General features: G+C 41.1%; 1 protein-coding gene across 1 annotated transcript; it reads left to right on the top strand.

The window, feature by feature from the left end:
• The first annotated feature begins 207 nt into the window (after positions 1–207).
• On the top strand, positions 208–22,052 carry GANC (glucosidase alpha, neutral C). The gene is made up of 24 exons (XM_088520414.1): positions 208–643; positions 1,298–1,360; positions 2,692–2,831; positions 3,599–3,726; positions 4,270–4,452; positions 4,733–4,781; positions 6,126–6,192; positions 6,738–6,834; positions 6,955–7,135; positions 7,974–8,127; positions 8,680–8,915; positions 10,033–10,159; positions 11,080–11,159; positions 12,149–12,292; positions 12,697–12,793; positions 13,152–13,253; positions 13,487–13,730; positions 15,383–15,447; positions 16,475–16,551; positions 17,642–17,716; positions 18,850–18,963; positions 19,375–19,487; positions 20,640–20,743; positions 21,663–22,052. Exons 1-24 carry the CDS (start codon positions 208–210, stop codon positions 21,770–21,772), a joined length of 3,186 nt encoding a protein of 1,061 aa, XP_088376540.1. The 3' UTR covers positions 21,773–22,052.
• The last annotated feature ends 3,919 nt before the right edge of the window (positions 22,053–25,971 follow it).

Genomic DNA, 25,971 nt, shown 5'->3' with positions numbered 1-25,971 from the left:
CCGCGCCCCTTCCGCTGCCCGCGCCGGGCGCGCCGCTGTCGTGGGCGAACGGCAACGGCGCGGGGCGGAGCGGAGCGGAGCGGAGCCGCCGGCCCCCGCCCCGCGCAGGCCGCTCCGCCCGCCCGTGCCCGCCCGGCCCCGCCATGGAGGCGGCCGCGCAGGAGCGCGTCAGGTAACGCCCCGCGGCGGCGGCGGCGGGCGCAGGAAATGGCGGCCGGGGGCTGCGCGGCGGGTGGCCGGGCGCTCCCGCGGGGTTTCCCGGAGCAGGAATGGCTCCCGCAGGAGCGGGCGGCGGGACGGCGGGGCGGGCAGCTCGCTGTGGGGACCGGGACGTGCGTTGCCCTGCTGCAGTGGAAGAGCTGGAGTGTTCTGCCCTCAGAGCGAGTTTTCTTCCTCGGCTCGGCCTTGCTGCAGAGGCTGGTGGTTAAAAATAAAGACACTGTTTCCTGCCAGGGCGAAAGCCTCCAGGGGCGCAGCGAGGTGTCAGATGCGGCCGCAGGATTGCGGAGAGCCGGTGCAAAGCGCACGGGTGCGTGCGTCTCCCCAGCCGCAGCGCGGTGTGAGAAAGCAGAGCGAAACTGCTCAAATCTAGGGTTGCCGTCGGCTCTCCGCAATAAAAGGGATGTGTTAACGCTGGGTCGAAGTGACTGAGGTCGCGCTTCCGTGACTGCCACGGGCAGTTTCACCTGCTGCACGTATGTGAGTACTAAGTGCTTGGTACGTGACAGCTTTCATCCGCAGGGCTGAGAACCCTGTGCTCCTCCACATGGGCCTGAGCTCGGGGCGCTACGAGAAGTGTTTCGTTGTTGGACTCTGCCGGCAGCCCTTTTTTTTAAGGCAAGCCAAAAATGAACAGTGCAAATCTAGAGGCCCACCAAGCAGCCTCCCTGCCTCCTGGTCCTGCTGCAGGTACACAAGGTGGAAGTGGAGCTGCTGCTCTTTGTCAGCCTTGCCCATTCTCCATTCCACTTACCAGAATTGAATATTTAACTGGAAGGACTCCAGAAAGAAAACTGGAGTCGAAACACAAGGCTCCAAGAAGTCACCTGCACAGAAGTTCATCTGTTAATCACGCATTCAACTGTTTGCCCAAAATCTCTAAGTTTAGAAAAAAAAATGGATTACTTCTGAGCTAAATCTATAAGAATTATTCACATATTCAAAAAGTAGTTCGTATGCCAGAGCTGTCTATACTGTCCTTAGTTCTCACCACTTTCGAACAGGGCTTCCACCATCTAATCATTCAACAGGCAACTGCTGAACACATTTAAACATTGTCATTCTCTGCTCTTTCTAGTGTCCAGGATGAGGCTGTGGACAAAAGCAAGTTTAAGGAGTGCAACCAGATTGCTTTTTACAGGTAAGGGGAAGGATTGCAGTGTAGATTTAAAATAAATAAAAAAGTTGCATATTAATTTTAATCAAGTCTGCTACTTTCAGGATGCACCTTTCAAAGTCAGTATTTCACTTGCTTCTAAACATGCAGCATCCAAAACCTCTTAAAATTCCTAAAACTGTCAGTTCTCTCATCTGACAAATCCGCTGCAGTATTTTAATTTGACATAGAAACAAAATGCACATATTTGCCTGACTTTTAATTTTCAAAATGATAGAAATCTCAAGAGAAATAGTCTTTCAAAATTGTTGTCATTTGATCTCAACACTTTGTGACAATAACTTACAAGCTTACACTATGGTTGAGGAAGTATTTTGTCCAAAGTTCAGTATCCAACCTAAAATTACATTCAAAAGCCAAAAATACCATTTTGCTAGTGGGAGCAGGAGTCCCTTCCTCTTTTCATGTCACCCATCTCTCATTCTGTCACCATTTTAATGTAATAACTGATTTCTCATCAGGAACTTTCCACTGTTGACAAGCATTGGATTTTTTTTTAATCCTGTATCTCTCTGCCCGCATTTGTGCAATTTATGTTTTGAAGGAAACAGAGTCAATTTACCAATGAAGAAGCTTTCCTTTAAGGTTCTCAGATGCATGTGAAAAGTTCATAAAATCTTGGCTATGCAAGAAGCATCCTCAAAACAGTTGCGAAAGCCTTTTTTCTGGAACTCTTGTTTTAAAAACATCATCAGGGCTTAAAGTTGCAATCAAACTTGTAGCAGCCCATCCAGTCTTTGCTGATTCTCCCTTTTTAGTTCCTGCTTTTATTCGGACAGGCCCATCAGTAGGTGAGGCAAAACAAGGGACTTTTTTGGGTCTGTAGTCTCCAGAGTGTGTTTTGAAGAGGAATATACTGGAGTGCACATCTGGGCAGTTGCAAACTACAAACACAAGTTCCATCATCACCACAGAATGTAGATACTGTTCATGAGGGTGCTGCAAACCAGGCAGTAGCAAATGAATGAAAGTAGTTTATTCAGCTGAAATTTCTGGAGTCCTAGAAAGAAACAGAATGTAACTGGACAATTTAGTATTTAGCCGGTCACTTGAATTAAACCTGTTACTGTTTGTTACTGTTTAAGAATTAAAAAAAAACAATGCATAAGGTGGTCAGTGGCTAAACCTTCTGTTTTACTTATCATTCATTCATAAGTGTGGGTGTTCAGAACCATATACCTCTTTTTCCCCTTTTTCTTGGAGTACTGATAGTACTAGTATTTGAGATAGAGTCATTAAAAAAAAATCCAATCTGGTATTTTATCCCAATGTGTGATTTAAGCCACAACAATTAGGGAGATCAAAATTACTTTTCTGTCTTGACAGGCGTCAGAAACTTCTACAGTCTGGAAAATCCTCATATAAAGCATTGTTGGATTCAGTCACATTAAGTGATGACAATGTGAAATTCCATATTATTCATGAGGACAGTAAGGTGAGATCTCACCTTCATATGAAAGTATTTACACTTATCACCTCATAAGAGAGCCTAAGCACTGCATTTTGTTAGGTCTCACCTTTTATAAGAAAGTTTCTGGAAATAGTGATTATTATCAACAGGTCTGATAATACTTGAGGTCTTAAGGTCCACTAGTGGTAGGTGTTTATGATATGATGCTAAGTAGCAGCATAAAGATATCTTCTCTCCGCTATTCCAAAATAGTAAATTCTGTTTGCTTCATGGAATACAAACACCTGGTTTTTAGCACTAACCATGCCTGCATATTCCTGTGTTTGCAAAAACAGCTTTAGGGGAGAATAGGTGCGCTGATAAGAGGAATGTCTTCCCTTTCTCTAAAGGAAGTGTAGCAGCTAGCTAGGAAAAGGATGACACAATTTGCCTTGGATTGTTGGAGTTTGGAATTAGAGCACTCCCATTCCATGCTCTTGCTGTCACAGGGCAGAAACTGCATGAATTTATTTTCTGTCCCTCTTGGTGATCCTCACCTTTTTGCAGTCAGCACAGAAAAAAAAAAAAAGCCTCTTTTTGCCGAAGCTTTAAGGTATTCAGAAAAGAGATGAAAGAAAAAAGAGGTAACTTCTGTAAATTCAGATGACTGATGATCATTATGCTGCAATACTAACATGCATTAAATAAGAAAGCAGACATGCTTTTGTTTTCAGACAGTAAAGGTCTGATGACTTCGAGTTGAAAAGTAAATCGGTCATTTTATCATTGTCGGTGTACCTGTTTGCTTCCAGATTCTTCTACAAGTAGAAATTTGTGAAATAGAGGGCAACATTTTCAGGCTTAAAATTAATGAGGCAGCTCCTCTCAGGGCAAGGTACGAAGTTCCTGATGTTCTCATAAGGGAACCTACCACCCAGAGGTAAGTGATGAGAGATGATTTAACCTGATATGTAATGATATAACTGATTTATATCAGTACTTTACACAGCTGCATTTCGAAGATGTGTTTTCTTCCCTCTCATTTGTGCTGAACTTAGAGTTTTCTCTCTACAATATCAATAAGTTACAAAGAGAAAAAAATGCATGTGATGCATGTGATTGCTTTCAAAATTCATGTCAACTACAAAGGAGAAAGTATATTCCTGTACATTAGAAACTAGGCTATTTGTCCTAGGAAGAAATAGCTTACCAGTTACGATGCATAATTTTATCTAAAGCACTATCTGTCAATGTAAAAGGAATGCAAACTTTGGAAAATGTTTAAGGCATTTTTGTAGCCACTTACTGCAATGGAGCCTGAGCATGGCATGTATTTTGGGGGTGTTCACCTCAACATGAGCCTTGTTTTTTTGTAATATATGCAGATATTCTCAGCCCATATTTTGTTTTGAATTGATATTTAGCTACAGTAATCTCATGTGTTGCTGGTTCATATAAAACTGTCATTGATTTTCAATTGCAGGCTCTCTATATCCCATAAAGAAGCAGGTATATTGATGCTGAAGAGTGTTAATGAGGAGTACCAGCTTCAAGTCACGGCAAACCCCTTCCATATTGAGCTACAGTTCAAGGATGAGATTGTTCTGAGCATGAATTCCAATGGGTTGTTATATTTTGAGCACCTACAACCACCTCCCAGTGATAGGTATAGAATCTTTGTAGATGTACAGTTCTATGAAATTGCTATTTCTGTAGTGGAAGCCCTCACACCTTGAAATCTGGCATCTCTTTTACATTTACTATTAAAATTTGATTCTTAGAATTTGATAGTTAGAGCTCTCAACTATGATACTAGTTTTCAAAACAGTCACCAAAACTGCTGTAGAATGTATAAGGCAATGCATAATGCTTTGTGAATTTTCTGCTTGAAATCTCCGCTTACATTGTCAGTAAAATGTTTGTTTCTATATATTTGTGTTCACTAGAAAAACTACAGCAGAAAACAAAGAAAAGGCAGCAAGTGACTCCTCTAAGGTAACCTATACTTACTCTGTGATTATGGCATTAATATTTTATAGAAGAGAAACTTAATTTATTAGCATGACCTATTCATGATTTCTTCTGGTAGTGTACTTAAGAACAGCCAAACTGAAGGCTAGCCACACTAAAATGCAACAGATAGCAATGACTTCATCTTCATCATGACCCCAGATTGCAATGTGCTTTTTCTTTTTCTTTTTCTCTCTGTTACTGGACCTTATTACAGTGTGATGTGGTCTTTCTAGCCATCCTTTCATAGGAAAGGTGAATGTAATTTTTTCTTAGTCTAATCATTTTCTTCAGTGACTTTCAAAGGGGACCTGGTATTCCAGATTGAGATATTTTGCCAAATTCATAACTGAATTTGTGTAGCAAAGGCTATTGAAAGCATCAGGTAGATCTAGCTCTTAGTTAGATTTTTGTTTTCTTCTTAGTCTCTGCCTCTTAATTTGAAGCAGATGCATAACAGGGAGCTTCATAGTGATAGTTTCTCATTTTCAAATTTTCCTTGCAAGGATGATTTGAAAGAGAACTGTTTCATACCTAGTCCAAAGATACATTCCACATACGTGCATGCTTACTACTACTGTAAGATTCTCTGTGAAAAAAGATATAGCCCTGGCAATGCCTAAAGACATATACCATTTTTCTCTGTGGCCTGTGTTATGCCCACGATGCAATTTTAGTCTCCTGTTGAGCAGGTGGCTGTTACTCTGCCGTGCTGTTGTAAATGGCAGGTACTGCTCTGCCTGCAGCACATCTAACATATGAACTCTGCCACAGAGTGTGCTTGCTCTGGGGCAGTCGCACTGCTGGCCAGGCCATGTCCACTTACTCTGGAATAAAATTAGAAAAGACCAATAGAAAAGGTATTGCAAAAAGTTGAAATTTAAGGACAATGAATAGCAAGGCACAAAGTTTAAATTTTGAGGGAGGCTAAAAGTATCAGTCATGCAAACAGGACTCTGGAGAGCCTACAGAGCTAATTTGTTTGGCGACTGTTTTGGGAGGGAGTTAAAATCACACAAAAAATCTATACAAAGAAAAACCAACATCTCTATTGATAAATTACATTGAATTTCATAAGTATGTTCAGAGTTCAGGAGCTCAGTTATTACTTTTCTGCCTCCTCTGCTGTAGCAGAACACACTTTTCCTCCAGTAGCATGACAGTTCTTCAGCGTAACATTCATGCAGCAGAACCCAAATAGCATTTTTGATTCATATATACTAACTATATCTGATAAATAATCAGTTAATTTGAATAAGGATGTTTTTCTTAGAAGTATATGACCTGAGTAGTTGCATTTCCTAGGATTATATATTTTTGTTCATGTAGGGGAAACAAGAGGACCTAGGTCTCTGGCAAGAGAAATTCGGCAGTTTTTTAGACATCAAAGCCCATGGTAAGTCTCGGTCTCGTTTTGAAAACAGATTTACTGCTTTGTGTATAACTGTGTATACACCTGCCAGAAGTTGCTCTCGATTCAGACATGTGACAGGATGATTTCTGGCAGAGGCAACTGTGTGTTTTACTCCTCTGGCTGAGCCTGAAGAGATGAGCATTAGAAAACAGACAACTGAATCTAACAACCATCCAACTGTACCACTGTGCAGCACAGCTCAGCTTGTAGATTGTGGGATAGAGCCTGAAGATAATTTTAAGCAGTTTTAATACACAATAAATAAATGACCACAATTACATGTTTTTTTGGGGTTTTTTTTGTTTGTTTCATTAAACTAATTCATTTTATCTCCTTAAGCAGATAAGAAGTACAGTAGATAAGTAATAATGAAGGAAAGGTGAAACAGCTGCTTAGTAAATTTTTTTAAATTACTATTGTTTTCCATTATAGTTAAAATATTCTGCTCTGTTGCTTTCATCTACACCTGAGAATGCAACTTTGTGATCTTGTCTTTAAATTTAATTAGTCTTTTCTGATTTCCATAGGCCCTAGTTCTGTAGGTGTGGACTTCTCTTTACATGGATTTGAGCATGTTTATGGAATACCACAACATACAGAAACACTCCTTCTCAAAAACACCAGGTAAAGAGGTGACAAACAATAGACCACAATGCAGAATGTTCACTGAGTTTGGCAGAACTAAACCTAAGATTGGCCTCGTGCAGGATGCTTGCACCTAACTCATCTCTTTGTATGTTCCAGTGATGGTGATGCCTACCGGCTTTACAATTTGGATATCTTTGGCCACAAGATACATGACAAAATAGGCATTTATGGCTCAGTACCCTTTCTCTTAGCCCACAAGCCCAACAGAACTTCTGGAATCTTCTGGCTGAACTCATCAGAAACGCTGGTGGACATTAGCACAAAGGCAGCAGCTGAGGTGAGAGTTGCCCATAGCCCACAAAATTGAGTAGTAAAAAGAGAGCACTCCAGGGCAGAGATACAAGAGTGTGCCAGCATCTTTGAAGAGAAATATTTTTCCTCCCAACGAAGTATGGTCAATATCTTCTGAGTTACTGCTACATTTATTTTGTTAAGCCTCTGAAAAGAACACAATGAATTATTTCAAATGGCAATTTATAGGTTCTGTATCTTAACAGGTGTACAAGAGGAAGCAGAGAGGAAATATGCAACAGTAGAGCAGGAAAGCCTGTACAAGTGGATGTAGCGGGCAGAAAAAAAAAAGGCTAAGAAAAATCTTGATTATCTTTTGGTACGAGGATTTTTTTTTTAATTTTTAATTCTCGGCATTCCCACTCATTCCTCCTCAACAGGCTCATTTTTTCTGTGGAATGCAATTGACTTTCAAGAAACATAAAGAATTTAGGAGATGAATTTACTTCCTGAAGTACAAATACATGAAATCTGCTAAAATGAAATACCTGCTTTATTCTAATAATCAATTATATTATTAAAATTATTCATTTTCTCTATTGCTCCTGAAAGATTTTAAAGCCTAGGCAGACAATACACAGTTTTTAAACAAGTTACAGAAAAGATTTTATTTACTGTGTTCCTCTATCACTTTTTTAATTAACTATAAATCTGCATTTTAAATATGCATTAGATAAGACAAAGGATTTGTAAAGGATATATAATAAACTTGAAGTATAATATGGGTTCCTGATAGAACTTCCTGAGTTTCCTCCTTTGCTCTGTATCTTGATTGAACAAACCTTTGATAGAGAGATTCAGCTTTAATTTGGTTCCCTTCAAAGCATGTGCCCTCCAGATCCACTGCAGAGACTGCTAAGCAGCGGGTGGTGCCTCGAACCGATGTGCGCTGGATGTCGGAGAGTGGGATCATTGATGTGTTCCTGCTGATGGGACCCACTGCTTTTGATGTCTTCACACAGTTTGCACAACTGACAGGTAGTAGCTCATGTAATTGAAGAGAGAACACGGCACATTCATTGAAGAAATTCTGTGAGGAACGGAGGAGTGGTTTAATGTTTGCCTACTCCATCATGTGCAGTAGATCGGTTGTTCTGAAATTGCAGTTTGCACAGCAAAGCTTTGTGAAAATAGCCTTTCAGCCTGGTTTTCATAGCATCTGCAGCTGGACAGATTTCTAACTGAGAAGCCAGCATAACGATTCTGAAACTGCTCTATTGGAAGAGTAGAGGAAACACTGCGGATTAGAGCTCCTGGTCATGATCAAGACACCTTTACGTTATCTTCAGAATCCTCTCTGCCGTGTCAGGCCATTGCCCCTGTTCTAATGTTTGTTATGAGCTTATTTCTAGGATTTAGTCACTTGAGTGCAGAAAACGTTGCCTAGACCCAAATTTAGACCAGCCGTTCCCCTGCTGTAGACAGATTACGTATTAATCATGGCTCTCCAGTTAACTTTAGAATTTCAGAGACTGGATATAATCCTGAAGGGCATTAACACTATTATCTTTATTCATACATTCTTCCTAGGCACTCAAGCCCTACCTCCCCTCTTTTCTCTGGGCTACCATCAGTGCCGCTGGAATTATGAGGATGAGCAAGATGTCAAGGCAGTAGATGCTGGCTTTGATGAACATGACATTCCTTATGACGTGATATGGCTGGACATCGAGCACACGGATGGGAAGAGGTATTTCACCTGGGACAAGAAAAAATTCCAGAACCCCAAAAGGATGCAGGAACTTCTCAGGAAGAAAAAACGCAAGGTAAATAAAAAAGCAGGAAGGAAGGGAGTATTTCCTTGTAGTGTGAAGATACTCAAGCTAGCTTTAAGCAAGGTAGTTCAAATACTATAAGCAGTTTAACTGCAGCAGGATAAATTAGATTGTGTTGCAGTCTGTGATGATTCCAGTATGCAAGATATTTCATTTAATCCAACTCCTTATGCCATTATATTATTCAGTAGTTTGTTCTATACTCTGACCATCAGGAGAGGCTTAACATGTGTGAAACTGCATCTTACAAAAGCAGCCCTGTCCTGTCCTGGATACATAGCTGAAAATCCTCCTGCTTAACATTGTGAACTCTCCCCACTAGCAATTGTTAACCTTGCTTCAGCTTCTCGCTTTATTAAAAATATTTTTTACTTCCTGCTTGTATTAATTGGGATTTGCCCTTTATGTTGATAGGATTTATTACCATAGACCTTTCTCTTAGCTTAACATCTTTTTTCTAGAATTACAGAGATATGAAATGTACGCGTTTAAAATCTAAAAGTTGTAAAATGGCTGAATAGTTAAATGCTTTGGCCAAAAACCAATGCTCAGAGAACTGTTGCAATAGCATTTGAGTTCTATAGTCTTCAACCTTATAGCAGAGCAGTTAATAGCAGCAGAAGATAACAGTGCAAAATACAGTACTTGCATGGTTTTTTTTTGTTTGTTTTTTTAGAAACTGTTACTGTGTATGTTATACAAACTAAGATAGTAAAAATCTTGAGGCAAATGGTCTGTCAGACACATCACTACTCAAGTGAGAAATAAGTATATTTTCCCATCCACAGAATATAAGAGTGAATTAAATACAGTTTTTAGGGGTCTGGGGTACTTGCTTTCCTCTGAAACGATGTGCGGTTGGCCCTTATTTTAGAGGGCTAGGCATTAATTCATCTCCTTGCAAATTCATCTGTTTTGCATAAGTACAGCACCATATATACATACACACAGCACACAAACACTGGTAACTGCTTTCTAAAATTAGTGACAGAGCTACCTCCTTTACCCAAAATGAACTCTTTGTCTCCTTTTTAGCGGATGTGAACTCCTACTGGAGTACTCAGTAGAGCTGATGCTAATCATGCATTTCTTTTTCTTACCTTGGCAGCTTGTCGTCATTGTAGATCCCCACATTAAAGTTGATCCCAAGTATGCCCTATATTCACAGGGTAAAGACAAGGGGTATTTTGTGAAAGACAGAAATGGACAAGATTTTGAGGGCATCTGTTGGCCAGGTAAGAGTCCTTCTGTTTCTGCATTTCAAGCTGTTTATTGTATAAGTCTTGCAGAATATTTTAATCAGGACCCAAGCAAGTAGAATTAATTTCTTACAATCCATGCACACCTTGTGGCTCCTTTGGCTTTTGTATGCTAACCATTTCAACTAAAAATCTGTTGGCTCTGCACATAACCACCGTGTCTAGAACTAGGAAAATTGGGTTGGTTGAGCAGAACAGCTGTACATCCTCCCCAGCTCATCCTGGGTAATGCAGATCAAGTATAGTTTGTTGTAGTGAACGCAACAGATATAAGCTGGATGAAGTTAAACAAACCATGATACTCATGATATGTCTTTGATTGAGTGATTATACAGTGATTCTATATGTTATTTTTCATGAGGAGATCTCAAAGTGCTTTACAAAGGAGGTTGTCCCACGAAGCATGCAGTCACAGCAAAGGAATGACAAAGAAAATGGAAAAAGTCAAGGATATACTACAACCTCCAGTAGTATGACAGTGTTTACATTTTACTACTTTAATCTGCATGTGCCTGTGTATAAGCATAGAACTGCAACTGCAGCTGTCTCATGAGGCTCAGGACATAGTTATTCAGCTTCTGAGTGGCACTTTCCTTTCTGAGATCAGAACACAAAGGCTTCTTCTTCTCCTTGGCTCCCTGCTTCATGTCTGAGCATACTTCAAAGTGCTGTCAAACATCCCTAAACTGTGCTGAGCTTCAGACTTCCAGAGTCTGTGTTTGTGTGCTGAGCATGGTCAAGGGCATACTGACTTACATGTCAGCTTACAATTTGTTCCTGAGCTTTTGTCACAGAAACAGTAGTACACACAGCATTGCTGCCTCTCTGTATTTAGATGCAAAGACAAGGCACATTTTTAAGATCAGGTCAGTAATTGGGATATCCTGAATGTGCAGGTTCTTCTTGTTATCTGGATTTCACCAATCCTGAAGTACGAAAATGGTATGCGGATCAATTTGCCTTCAAAACATACAAGGTTTGTACTGATTTGTACGGATCTAAACATCCCAGAAAGTCTTAAAATGGGGAAAAGCGAGAAAGAGAGAAGATAAACTATGGGCTAAACAAGTCCTTGGCTTTTACTTTCTTCTCCAGGACAATAATACCACTGTACCTTGATAAGTTAAAGTACTACATAGGATTTTTTCCATGGCCTTGTCTACACTAAGAAAGTTTTGACCCATACTCCACCGTTGAAATGGTTCACCTAGTTGTAGCAGCATAATGGGCAGAGTAGAGGCACTTTAGCAATTCATCATCCAGCACAGCTGCCCCATATCCATTTTTTTCTACCTTGACAGTACACAGGAAGTGAAGTGGGATTAAGGAATGTGAAAGATTTTCTAGCTATTCCCATCTCAGTGACCTCTGAAATGAATTCTCTGAGGGATTGGAGAGAAGATTGCAGTCATCCCAGTCACATCACTTTAACCTTCCTTCCATTCTCATCTACCTCCCAGCATTACCACCCACTCCTGAAAATGCCTGCCTGAACACTGCCAGAAACCTCCAATTTTCTTCCCTGCATTGAAGTCCTGCATTGTGGTAGGGGGAGTTAAAAATCACTCCCTGCTGTGTAAGCTGGCATTTCCCACACTGCTTTTCCTGTCCTTTTTTCCTCTTCTGGGCTTTTCTGATTTTTCCTCATGCTGTTCTAATACTTCTCTTTTGATCTTCCCTGCCTTTTCACCCTCATCAGAAGGCAGGAATATCAGGCAGCTTTGGTCAGCTTTGTGAGAACTGCAAAAAATGAAATGATTTTGGGGGCTGCCATCCTTGACTGAAGGTCCACCAAGAGAGACAAAAGCTGCCAGTCATTCCTCCCAAGTGGCCACAGGAGAGTAATTACCATGTCCTGCTGCTGTTTCTACTCATAGCCCAGGCTGGCCTGCCACCCACTAGAGATGAACATGGTGCATCGTGGCAGCAAGTTTGTTATATCCTATTTGCCACTGTGTGTTACAGGGGTCAACTGATATCCTCTTTGTGTGGAATGACATGAACGAGCCTTCAGTCTTCAGAGGGGCAGAGCTAACAATGCAGAAGGACGCTGTGCACTACAGCAGCTGGGAGCACCGCGAGGTTCACAACCTCTACGGGTTCTACCAGGTAAAGGGGCTGGGGACAGTTTGCCTCATACCTTGTACTTCTGGTGCGGTGAGAGTTGTATTCATGCACGAGTAGTGCTGTGCAGTCTCCGTCAGAGGTTGAGAGTCTGTTGTGCTAGTACTGCTCCATTTGAAATACACTGTCTGTGACTGAGCACAAGACAGCACAACAATGTTCAGTCCTTCTCTGCTGTGACAGTATAATGACATTAACTGTAGCTATTTAGCTGTAGCTAGTAATTTATTTTGCTCAAATATATCCTAGTAAGAATGTGTACCTTTAATAATACCTATTATTTGTGGATACATATTTCTTATTTTTCCTGCCTTGGAAGGGAAAAAAAAGGCAGTGTATAACCTAACTAGAGAGTTTATCTCCCTGACATTTATCCTCATGATTTTCAGCAAATGGCAACTGCAGATGGACTCATCAAACGTTCTTTGGGAAAAGAGAGACCATTTGTCCTCACCCGATCTTTCTTTGCTGGATCACAAAAGTATGGTAAGCCAGAATTAGCTTTCTCTAGTGCTTTGTTTTGTGAAGCTGGCTATCGAGTAGTTAAATACATAAGAGGACAGAAACTGTGCAAGAAAGAGTTGAAAGGGCTAGCTCATAAGCATGCAACTCATTCAAAATCTCAGGAAAGGTTGGCAGAATGTGTGCAAATTAAAAGCAGGATAACAACCTGTGTCTGGTGACACATCACCACCAGCTTTTATCGGATATTTCAGGAGCATGTTGCATGAGGTAAAACAGTTGAAATGAACAGCAGTTCACCATTTTTTTTCCCTTAACAGCAAACATAAGCTGAACTGTACACACAGCTTCATTCTGTAATCCTGGAAATGGTTGTTTTCAGGTGCAGTGTGGACTGGAGACAACAAAGCAGAGTGGGAATACTTGAAAATCTCCATTCCGATGCTGCTTACTCTCAGCATAGCAGGGATTTCATTCTGTGGAGGTAAGGTGTTCATCTGTAGTTCCTCAATCTGAATAGACCACCAGTTCCACCAACTTTGTATCCCCAGATAGGTTTCAACAAAGATGGTGAAAAGCTCCGACACACCAGCGTATTTCCAGACAGTTTCACGGAAAGGTTTCAGAAGCCAACAACCCTGCTCTCTTCTCCGCTAACGTTTGCAAAAATGTGTTTTTTTTTTTTTTTTTTTTTTTTTTGGTCTGCACACTGTCTAGCTGATGTGGGAGGGTTTATTGGAGACCCAGAACCAGAACTACTTGTTCGCTGGTATCAGGCTGGAGCCTACCAGCCCTTCTTCAGAGGCCATTCTAACATGGAGAGCAAACGGCGAGAACCATGGCTCTTTGGGGAGAAGAACACCCAGCTCATCAGGGAAGCCGTCAGAGAGCGCTACCTCCTGCTGCCCTACCTCTACACGCTCTTCTATCGGGCACACACAGCAGCTGAACCAGTTATGAGGTAAGAAGTTGCTGAGGGGCTTTAGTGATTGTCTTCAGGAAGTCACTTGGAAGAGGAAAGTTAAACTACTATCTCTTACTTTCATGATTACTGTTTAAATATTCAAAAACACAGAAATGACTGAAGTATATTTTCTCGCTTTCCGCAAGCCTCAGTAGAATGCCTGTAGGAAAATTACATGTTTTTTTTTTTTCAGATGAGACTTGGAATGCACTGATTCAATAAACATTGCACACAAACAATCTCAGATATGTTTAAAGTAGCAGTGTCTAAATTTCTCATAAGAAGGAATATTATCTATTATTCTAACCTACATTTCAACAGTACTAACACATTCTGAACTTGCTGACCTAAAATAATAAAGGTCTTTTATAAAAATACTTATTTTTACTAAAATATTACTATTATAAAAAGCTTATTTCATATTGTTAACGTGATAATTTGTCTTTTTAGGATTTCATATTATTGTTCCTTTAGTAGAAAATCTAATGATGTAGAGCAGAAATAAATTGGAAAATGAACTTTCTGCTGTTCTCTGACCTCTAAAAATGTGCCTCAGGGGAATCAAATGTTAACAGTCCTTTCAGAAAAAGATGAATATCACCCATCTCCCTAGTATTGCTGTGTCTCTGAGGTTGCTCTAGCCCTGTCCTTTTACACCCTATTTTGTCTTTATTCATTGCTGTGCAAATACATCTCTCAAGGTTTAAGAAGGCTAAGCCAGGTCTTTCTGAAGACAGAAGTTGTGGCCTGAGTTGTGAATAAGGTTTGCATTATAGATACAGTACGAGCATTGATAGCTGCCCATGTCCCTGATGTGTACACTGACACTCAGTGTGGGCTTCTTGTCTTTCTGGAAGTGAAGCCTACATTAACCCACAAGGTTAAAGGAAGCCCAGATTAGGTGCAATTTTCTGCAATAGCTACATAATTAGAAATAAAGTGTATTAGTTTATTTACTGAGACAAATGGAGGGGAAAATGTGCCTCATGAGCAGGCAAATTAAGAGCAGAGCTGCCATAAACTACTGGATGCCTCGGCATGAGCAGGTGGGCAAGACTTTGTAAGGAAACCCAGCGAATGACTGCAGACGCTATCTCTGTCAGAACAAGCTATTATTGTCATAAATTCTCAAACTGAAAAGTACAAGCCTTTTCTGTAGCTACAGGGTTATTACACTATTTTTTTTTTTTTTTGAGAAAGACTGAAATTGAACTTTTGGTGCAGGTTTTTCAGTCTGCGGCCAAGAGGAGACAGCTGCTGTAAAAGCAGAAATGAACTGCTGAGAGCAGGAAGAGCTGTCCCTCAGGGACTAGCTGATCAAAGCAGCTGCTGATAGACTGTGATGGAAAGTTTCTTCCAGCTCTCCTTCGCTAGAAGAGGCAAAAGTTTCTAAGGAAGAAGGCAGGAGGAAAGAAAGTGGGGCTGCAGGAGGCCAAACCACAAATATATTGGATTGACTTAACCAACACTTTATTAGGAATTCTCATCTTAACATGGGCCCTTCAAGGAACAGATAAGAACCTCGCCTAATCTTCAAGCCTTAGTAGCTGTGCCTCATTAGAGAGGGAGAAAATGGGGCCCGAAAATACCTTAAACAGCTTGGTGGGAGAAGAGAAACTAACTAAATTCCACTGTCTTGTTTTCTTCAGGCCTCTCTGGATAGAGTTTCCAGAGAAAATAGACACTTTCAGTGTGGAAAATGAGTATATGCTGGGTAAGTAGATGATCCCTCATTGTCTAGAATTTAAGATAATTTGAGACCTGGTTGTCACAGATGACTTGTGAGCACTTTGAAAATAGGAGTCATCTGAGATGCAAAAATTGAGGTCAGTCTCACTAGTCATTTTTTTTTAAAAAAAACAGCCATTATTTTGACTTGAAAGATGGAAATTCATTTACTGTAGCAGCCAAGACCACAGTCTGCTTCAGAAATGACAGCAGCAACCAATTGCCATTCAAAGCTGATTGTTTTTTTCCTGTGATACATCTGGCTGCTGAAGTCAGTGCTTTCAGAAATTAAGCTCAGGAGATGAACGTGTTTATATGATGCATGTTCAGCTTCTGAGAGAAGAAAGATGAGGCCAGAAGGGGTTCTTTTCCTTTCCTTTCTTTTCACCCATAGGTTCAAGAGTGCCAACTAGTAACTTTCAAATGAAGGGACATTTATTTCTCTTGCACGAGTCTGACCAGGGTGGGCAGGAGAGAGTAGCAGATCCAAGTGAGGGAAGCAGAGCGTCAGAAGAGCCCGTGAAGTTCAGTTTGCATCACAGATAGGCACGGAGGGGAGAAGTTTATCGAAGTGGATATTGCAATATGCAGTCTGTATACATTAGCGTATTTTGGGGAGTAAAGTGTAACCATCCCATGCTTAAGCAGAATTTGTTTGATAGGAGCAGTCCCTTCTTCTGCTCTTTTGTTTAGAAGAGCTTGTTCTTTCTTTCAAGCAAAGCACACACCAAGAATGCATCTCAGACTGAGGGACCCACGAGAGCCTTCGTGCTCCAGGGTGTGAAGCGTAGCCCAGCGTCCTCCTAGTGCCAGACACACCCAAGCAGCCTTCAGCTCTTCACGTGTTTGTTAATCTCCAACAGAAAGCAAACATAAGCTCCTGGCATGGGCTGGGCAACTCCCCAGAGTGTATGTGGGAGGTTGGCAACCCCAGAGCGCAAAGCTACCACTCTGTTAAGATGCAGCCTTAAGGATCACAGCAGTCACTCATGGCTATGTGTGTTTTTTTCCAGGAAATGCTTTGCTGGTGCATCCCGTCACTGAGCGAGAGGCTGAGTCAGTGAGTGTTCTGCTTCCTGGGTCAGAGGAGGTGAGGTTGAGTAAGAAGCTGCTCAGCTGTTCAACCAAAGAAACATTTTATGCTGCAGTCTCCCTGCTCCTCACCTCATAACCGTTAAGTGGTGCTGCCTCTGTTATACGGTGGTAACAGCTGTGCTGTACCCATCATAGTCTGCTGCTCTGGACTTCCATCTTGATACCTCACGCCACTGGCTCACAGCAGACTTGCTTTCTTGCTTTTCCAAGAGCCGCTGCACAGATCTCCCCTCTCCTCTAATTTAAGCTTCGCCTCAAGACTCAGTGCTTCTTTTGCAATGGCAAAAACCCCACGAGGATAAATTGTCATTTCCTTTCTTTCACATGTTACTCTTATGGTTGAACTTCACTTCTGCGTGGAAGAAAAGGGATTTTTGAAGGGACATTCATAAGAAAACCAGAGGGAAGCTGTGGAAAGAGGAATTACAACAAAGAAATACAAGCCTCAGTAGCCTAGGTCATGCATAGGAAACACTGATGTGTAGAGAGACCAGTTTCTCTCTGAAGTCAAGTTATTCATCCACAGGATGGCACTGTGATCCACTCCTGCACAAAGCATTTTGTTTCAGCAGCTGGGAGGTGGAGGAAGGGAAGGAATCTGGGATATATTTCCCAAGGAAAAGTGAGATTCAGCTCTAGAGACAAATGAAAGATAGCAGCAAAGTGGAGGGTGAAAGCCTTGTGACTGTACTAATGCAGCCAAAGACACTAGCAATCCTTATGTCAATAAGGGAAGAAGAGACTAGACTGTCCAAACAAGCTAAGAAAAGTAGCTTATCAATAAGCTTATTCTGTGTCTTTATTATTGTTATTTTCTTATGTCATTGTTTGGCACTTCTCTGTGCTTTAAGATGTATGCAAACTGTAGAAAACAGCAGCCTAATTTTATGACTCAGGAATGACAATTTATTCTTTCTCTTCAGAATCTCAATATACTTTAAAAGTATGTGCAACTCCTTGCACCTCAAAGTTGGTAAGGTCAGTGAGAGTACAAGATGGAGTGAAAGAGCAACTGCCCCTGAAAAGGGAACAGATCATTTCATAGATGTGTTGGGCTCAATCTTTTCTTCCTTTTTTTTCCCTAGGTTTGGTATGATTTCAGGAAATTTACACGCATGGAAGCAGCAGGCACTCTGAAGATCCCAGTAACACTGGAGAACGTATGCTTTTATTGTAGAATACTACTTTCACTGAGCTGAAAAAAAAAACGGGCTTTTTTGTAAAGCACACAAAAATCTGAAAAGTGACATTTCAATTTCCCTGTAGGACTGTAATATAAAACAGCTTTTGTAGAGAAGTGTCTGTGTTACCTTTAGACAAAACCATTCTAAAACTGAAAACCGATGCTACTAGCAGAGCTCAGACAGCTGGAAGGTTAAATTATGGTTAAAATGAATTCCAGTGACATCCTGCCCTACCTCTTAGCGACCTGTCAGGGCCTGTCTAGACACAGAAATTATGGGACACTCATCCTGGGTGTGTATTTCTCCTAAGCTGCACTAATGCCCCAGCAGATTTAGAATGAGTTAGTTTACTGGGTTTTTTTTCCTTCAAAATAAAGTGCAAAACTTTTCAAAAATGCTCATAGAGACATGTCTGCATAAAGTAATTGCAGCTAAGTGGATTTGAACATTATTGCATTCTAGATAATATGCTACTTTGTGTGTGGATAAACTTCAACATGGAGTCAGAACAACCCTGTAGAAAAAGATAAATGAGCAATTTTCTACTACCGAGCATCAAAAGTCTCCACATTAGGAGTCTACTGGTCTGTGGTGGCAATATTTGATCAAAATGCGTGAAGTAAAATAAGTTTTTCAACAAGCTTAGCAATTGAGAAGCTCCCTTTGGCCATCCAGTATTGTTGGCTTTGCTGTGACAGACCCACTCGAGTAAGACACTTAGCCAGATGCACCTAGGACCCCAGTGCACGTACACTGTAAGTGCTCTTGTACCTCAGGAAGCCACCCGCCCCCCCCCACCACCACAAATCCCCAAATCCTTTGTTTTTAGAGTGGAGCACTCATGTGCCCTGGTAGAAGAGGAGTGAGACACTGTAAGGGTGACTGTTCCCAGCCAAGATGCTTTGGCCTGAACTCTTTCAGGAAGTTAACTAGGATTACCTTAACCCTGGTCAAGTTAACCATTACTGGCTGAATGGTTTTCCTTATGTGTTTGCTGTAGAAGTTTATTTCTGAGGTCTGATAAGAAAAAGTTGTAGTTTTTCTATCTGTAAGTATGATGAATTCTATGATCAGCTTATATGAACTTTTCTACTCTATGTTATTGGCAGATTCCTGTATTCCAGCGTGGGGGGACTGTGATACCTCTGAAGACCAGAGCTGGAAAATCCACTGAATGGATGATAGATATTTCTTATGAACTCCATGTGGCCCTGGACACAGAGGTACTCTGAGATGAGTTTCCTTTACAAAGTTGTCTTTCATCCTGTCCATCCTTTTTAAGGTCCTTGCTGCCTATTCAGTCAACACAGTCGTGCGTGTGTCTCATTCCTCTGCCTGGAGTCCCACCTCACTCCCTCAGTCTAAGAACATTTTCTGACCATTCATATCTTCCTCTAGTTCCCTGGAGGAAGGAGGAGAAATTCCTCTCCAATCTAGAAAAGAACTTTCCACCACTATCCTTTTGAATAAAAGAGGTGTCACCTGGCATACCCATCACTTTACAAAATCAGAATTTCCAGAGATTGAAGTTGCTAAGAAAGAAAAAGTGTTCTCTCTAAAACATTACCATATAGTGAGACTTACCAACCCCAGAAGACCCGGTTAATTTGGACTCCATTCGGTGTGTTTCACAGGGCTGTGCAAAAGGTGAACTCTACCTAGATGATGGACATTCCTTCCAGTACCTACACGAGAAGCAGTTCCTGCACCGGAAATTCACTTTCCAGAAGCAAGTTCTCTCTTCCAGGTAACAGCAACCACGGCAAACGAAAGCCACCCAACACAGTACCATTGGAAATGCCTTTTCTAGTTCATTAGACATCCTTGCAAACATAGAAGGATTAGTCTCATCCGTTGCTAAATAGACCCAGAACAGGCAGAATTCCTTATAAACCTGCATAGAAAAGTGATGCCCTGCATAAGTCTACATAGACAGCTCACCATTTCAAGTGCTGTTGTAATATTGTTTTGATTTACTCTACAGAGTTACTCAAATAAAAGAAAGTCATCAGCAAGAATAAAATATATTGGAGAAACAACGGATGATAAAGTGGGAGGTTTACAAGTAGGCAACACCTAGAGTGTTTGCATTTTTCTAACCATAAATGGCATTACATATGGTCTGAAAATCATCAGCAAATATATCACATATCTTGTTAAAATATATGAGAGAGGAAGCACAAGAAGACACCCTTCAAAAGTTGAGTGAAACTGTTAAAAGCCAAAAATATCCATATCTGCTACTTGTAAAGAAAGAGATTTCAAATATATCACCACCACAATTTTACTAGTGAGGTCTGTTGCCTGTCACGCTGTTCAGTTCATAAATAATGAATTTACAAGTATTTTTCTTTCAGGCTTTAAAAATGCACACTAATTGGTACTCAAACTACAAAATACAGCACATAGCAAAACTGTAGGTTAGTTTGGATAATGTAGGTAAAGGACGCTTCACATCCTTTTATCTTGCAAGACTGTAAAACAGAGAGAGATTTTAATTAAAAATAAATAATTTCAAAATGAATGATACTCATGATACAAACTGAAACATATTGTTTGAAAAATGTTAAAATTAGGCACCTTTTCAGAAAGGGATTTTCACACTAGCATTTGGCAAAGCCCCAGAACCTTTCTGGTTGTTAAAGCTATGTTTTTTTAGTGACAAGATGCCTTGGAAAACTTTTCTTCTCCCCTCTACTTTTATGAATTCTACTATTTGAAAAAAAAAATCAGCTGATAATGGGAGAAAATGGTATCTGTTTCATGAGAAAGGTAAAGAGAGAAAAGAAACGGTACTGGGAACCTTCAGGGAGAGCCTGAAGTTGTATTTTTTTTCTGTATGATTCTGACCTGTCGTTGGACAAGAAGTACTGTATCTGAACTAATTTTCCTTTTCCAGATGCACAGATGAAAAGGGACAATACCACACTACATGTGTATTTGAACAGGTGATAATTCTGGGACTTGGACAGCAACCCATGTCTGTGACAACACATTCAAAGGGTAATGAACAAAGTTCCATTTCACTGCAATTGTTTGAAATACTTGTACTCGTGGCGTTCATTAGAGGCTGCCAAGAGGCAGCTCTGTAATGGATCTATTACATCAAGGGGAGTATTCTTGTTCAGTCATCCTCGCTACTTTTTGAGTATCAAAGGCAGGATTTAGTGAGAGAAGTTAACAGTTGCTCACCACTAATAATATGCAAAACGAAAGAATATTTTTTTTATAAGATAAAAGATTCATCAGCAATGGTGCCTCAGAAGTAATAAGTTCACTTAAGTTCATCTCCTGCAGAGCATATGGCCAGAGATAGCATTTAAAATGAAGGACCATTTGGTCTTTCTGTAATACAGGTCAGGTCTAGAAAATCTGCCTAGTCCAAAACTGGAAATCTGCAGACAAAAAACAAAATTGCTCTCCTGTTCTCTTGCTCATTCCCCAGAGTCTGGAGATCCTGACTGTGGAGATCTCTAGAAGTTGTGAGGGATCCCGTAGGAGTAAGCAATGGCATCAGCAGAGGGGCTGTCACCTCTCGCTGCTTTCCAAGCACACATCTTCACATGGGCAATGATATGGACATGGACTTTCTGTTTGCATCTATCAATGCTCAGGACTTTCACGGTGCTTGAAGAGTAAGTTACACTGAAACAAGGATCAAGTTCTGCAGAAAAATCCTTCAATAGTGAGATGGAAACTCATGTACGCCAAGCTAGTTTGAAAGGCCAGCAGACAAAAAATAGTGTCTCCCATCCTGCTGCATTCTTAGCTGTACACTGGGCAGATTTGACTACTATTTTATTTTTAATCAATCTTTCCTGCTAGTAGCATGGACGGTCTGAATTAGTGAGAGAGTTGTGCATAATTGTGTTTAAAAAAGGTTCTTCTTAAAGGATACAGTAAACTGTCTTGTTCTCTTTAGATGGAAAGGAAAAAGAAGTGGTTTTCACGTATGATACGAAGACTTCTGCGTTGAAGCTGGAACAGTTAGCCCTGAGTGTTGTTGCTGACTGGGAGATACATATCAAGTGAAAGGAGAAACAGCTACTTCGGAGAATTCGCCAAGAGATTTAAAGGAAGTAGGCTTGCAGGCGATAAAATGCTTATTTGAATCTGGTTAGATCAAAGAACGTATTTCCCTCCCTGCAAACTAGTATTTCCTCTAGTCTTTCTTTTAAAACAGTAAGTTAGACTTGAGTAGCTCTTCTCAAGTCAGTAGTTGGCAAAAGTAATAAGTAATGGGATAGTAATCACCATCTGGACTGGGGTAGCTTCAGTAAAATGTTAATATGAAGTTCTGCCTTCACTTGCAGAAGTCTTCACAAGTCAAGAAAATCTTGAGTGGGGGAAGTTGTGGTTGGCTGGCAAGCCTAGGTTGGAAACGCAACCATTTATAGAGCACTTGGGAAGCGCTTGAGAGCACTAGAGCAGTTGGGAAGCACTTGGGAGCACTGTGCAAGTTTAGCAAAGAGTGTTGGTAGCTATGCCAGATGTGGAGGTTATGGGCAGAGTTCTGCTTGCAAGCTGCTTTGTGAAAACAAGCCCAGACGCAGCCACCCAGTGTGATTAGAGGCACTTCCCCTTTCCAGTCCTTATGACAATGCAAAAGCAGGCAGTTTGTGCAGGAAAGTAAACAGCAGGCTAGCTAACCCTTTCGGGCTGAACTTAAGGTTTCAAAAAGCAGTGCCAGCCATTTGATAGTAAAAACATAGTAGAGACACAGAGGAATCTTCTCAACAAATGGATTAGAAACTCTGGTGCTTGGATTTTCAAAAAGCACAAGTTTACAGAAGTACAGTACTGGCTTGGAGTAGCAGCAGGACTGCTAGGAAAATGCTTTGCACATTATTGCCCCCCTCTCTGCCAGTGCAACTTAAAAATACACATAAATATTTATTTTCTTAGGAAGAAGTTCTCTGTGTGTTTGGATGCATGAATGCCGTTGTTTACAGCCAACCTGGTGTAGCAACGCGGCTTATGGGCAGCTCTGCTCTTCCACATCTTTCATTACCTCCTAACATCCAGGTTTTTTTCAGATATATTTTAGCAATCTCTAGGTCAGTTTTAGTATCTAGGTGAACTTTTAGTTTGGTAGGTGGGTGGCAATGGAAAAGGTTTTTGAGGCAAAGGAAACTTGAAGTGGTTGAGATTTTCTTTATAACAATATATTCTTAATGGGATTCATTCTGTATTTAACCATCCCATTTCATGCATATTCCCCCCATTCTCTTACAACTCACCCGAATGCTCTCTAACCTCATAATCCCACCTTCTCTGCAAGCAGAACTGGGCCGCTGTGCTGCTTCGGTCCCTTTTCAGGGCCAGGACACACATCCTGAAAGGCCAACGTCCCCCACATCCTGCCTATTCCCACTACCCTTTCTGTGTAATGCATCTCTCCTCACAGGCTGCTGTTACTCCACAATTTGACTGGCCTTTCTGTTCACTAGAGTTATCAAATATTTTAAAATGAGTTCTGCTTTATGTCAAGCCCGAGCATGCCCTTTATTGGATTTTATGGATATAAAGAGCAGATTTTTTTTTCCAGCAAGATAAGGATATTTCCTAAAAGAGATCAATAAAATGACTCTTGGGGAGTAGAGGAGCATGGTTAACATTTTTGCCAACTCAAGGGAACATAACTGTCCGCCTGTACGACGTGCCCTACTCTTCTTACTAAGCCCTCCCTGAGCTCGGTCAGTCAGTCACTGCCACCTGCTGCTGCTTGTCCTGGGCAGGGCAGAGTTCTGCAAATACCAAGTGTAAGAGCAAACTCTGATTGCTCTGCTCTTGACTACTGAGTGCGGCTTGTTCCCCACTAGACCCCCAGGTTCCTTTTTTTTAGGTTGCAGAGCTGTTTTTCAGCCCTTCTAGGAGGCATTGTGAGCTTCTGCTGTAGGAATTGGGGACTGTCAGCACACAGTCCTTGTGCATCTGTGAGAAGAGAGTCAGGCCCTATTATTCTGTGGGTTTCTGAACTTTAATTGATGAGTGTTCCTGTTTTTTAAGCATAATGGTGGTTTTGACAGTGTGTAATTGTCTAGAGCATTTTAATAAAACATTTTAATTGGTATTTCTGAAGTGCAAAAGTGAAATAAAGTAACAGTGAAATGAGTTACATGCCTTATTCCTTCCAAACTTCCTTATACTACCGATAATTTCTAAGTATTATTCTTTAAAATATATCTGATTAAAGTACATGACTGCTTTTTATGCTGTGACCTTTCAGATGAAATCTGCACTATAGTACATTCTTATGGATGAAGTTTTCAGTGCTATGAAATGCCTAACGTTGTAGATTTCAACAGAAATTAGTAGCTCAGTAGCTCCTAGAAGATAATCTTTAGGCCTGAGGAATTAAATTTTGAAAAAAAAAAAAAAAAAGGCATGTACGTTGGCATTTTTAGCATTCATACTTCTCTATATATGTCACAAAACCAGAAATACATTTACACTTGCTGTATGCCACAAAGTATAATTGAATTCACTTAGTAAAAACAGCCGAAGATCAAAGTTCATAAAGATTAAATACAAACATTGTCATCCATATAATCCACTCTGGCTTTGTCTGAGTAAGATCAAGTGTTGGGTAGTTTTACCTGCAAGAAATTGTATCACAAAAGGATGGCTGAAATCCAAATACAGAAGGGAGGGATCTTTTGGTATCCACAGTAGACAGCCTATCCCTTTATCTCTGTGGTAAACTGCATTTCTTCAGGGCACTGTTTGTCTTTTACTAGCACATCCTGCTTCCCACAGAAAGCCTTACAAGAGTAAAACCACCTGTCTAGTAAAAATAAGAAAAGGAGAGGGTGCTTTTGAACAGGTCTGTCCAGAAAACACCCTCACACATCCATAAAGAACATTAGGTTAAAAGTGAGAAACACATTGCTCTTGAAATATCCTGGAGTGAGCAACATGTGTGCATGCCAAGCTGTCCTGCAGAGTCACGTCAGATGAAACCTGCGATCCTGAAAAATGTAATCACGAGGTCATCACTATAACCCATCCTGAAGCCAATTGCTTTCCTATTTCCGAGAACAGATGAATCAGCCCTTTCTCATTGCCCTAGTGGTGCAAGAATCTCTCCTTCACAATAAAAAATAAGGAAAAAAGGATTTAGGCCACTGTTAGAAGCATAAGGATTAATATTTTCAGAGGCTAGTGGATCTTGCTTACTCTATTAGCTTCTTCAGCGATTGCCCTAATGGAGTTGGGCGGTCTAACAACCTATAGATGTTGCCCATTGCACCAGTGATTTGAAATGGGTGAACCAATCAAATCAAATATCTGAGGAACAAGTGACAACCAACCAGAAAAAAAAAAAAAATCATTGCTTTGGCAGCCAGTCTAGTGGGAGGACAGAAGGTCAATGTGCAGCATCCAGCCACTGGTGTCATCAGGCAAAAATAACACTGATGCTGCCACGTGATTTAAGACTTCCCAATCAAAGAAAATCAAGGTGTTAGAGGACTTTTCTTGCTATGTATGACGCAATGTCACCCTTTAAAGAACCAGGTAACAGAGAAGAACATAGACTGCACGATTTTTCTTCATGCGTGACAATTTTAGCCCATTGTGAGGAAATACGTGTGTAAAGATACATACATTTCTTCACAGGTGAGCACATCCTAGCCCACAGAATGGCACAGTGTCCATGCTGGACCTCTGTCTAAAAAAGTGCCTTTATTTTTGTGGGAAGTGGCTGTCACCAGGTAACCATCCTGGCAACCTGCTCCCTCGCTGCAACTTGGGGGAGCTAAGCCCCAGCGGGCAGGCACTGCACTGACTGCAGCAGCAAAGAAAATTCTCTGTGCTTTTCACCAGTAGGACTGTGTAAAAAGAAAGCTTTTCAGCAACAAAGGACAGGGGAAAAAAACAACTCAGGGGTTCCTAGAAGAGTGCCAGGACTAGTTTGTGGGCCAGCAGGACTATGTAACTATGCTTCTGCGGCAGCAGGAGTTAATTGCCCCCATTTCCACCCTTCTTTCCGCTTGAGGAAAAAGCTGCTTGCGGCAGGAATGAACCTGTGCCCACAAACATGCCTGGCCTTGGCACAAGCTGCGTGGCAGCCTCACGCCGCTTCTCTAACTGCTTCCCCTCCCACTCATTCTCACTCTCTGTGGTTATTTTTAGGCTTCTCGGGTTAAAACCTGCTTCTCCTGGGTGCTTGCACGCACACACAGGGCAGGCATATGCATATGCACATGCCGTAGAAACTCGGGAATTAA

The sequence above is a fragment of the Tinamus guttatus genome, unplaced genomic scaffold (assembly GCF_059628265.1).
Source record: "Tinamus guttatus ecotype Peru unplaced genomic scaffold, ASM5962826v1 Tinamus_guttatus_pri_ptg000089l, whole genome shotgun sequence".
Taxonomy (NCBI): Eukaryota; Metazoa; Chordata; class Aves; order Tinamiformes; family Tinamidae; genus Tinamus; species Tinamus guttatus.
This window is presented reverse-complemented; position numbering and strand designations above follow the sequence as displayed.

Excerpts from the sequence above, each read along its gene's own strand:
- GANC (XM_088520414.1), top strand. The coding sequence starts at position 208 with ATGGCGGCCGGGGGCTGCGCGGCGGGTGGCCGGGCGCTCCCGCGGGGT. Across the intron at positions 2,832-3,598 it reads TTATTCATGAGGACAGTAAG|ATTCTTCTACAAGTAGAAAT; the intron begins GTGAGATCTCAC and ends GTTTGCTTCCAG. Across the intron at positions 6,193-6,737 it reads TTTAGACATCAAAGCCCATG|GCCCTAGTTCTGTAGGTGTG; the intron begins GTAAGTCTCGGT and ends TGATTTCCATAG.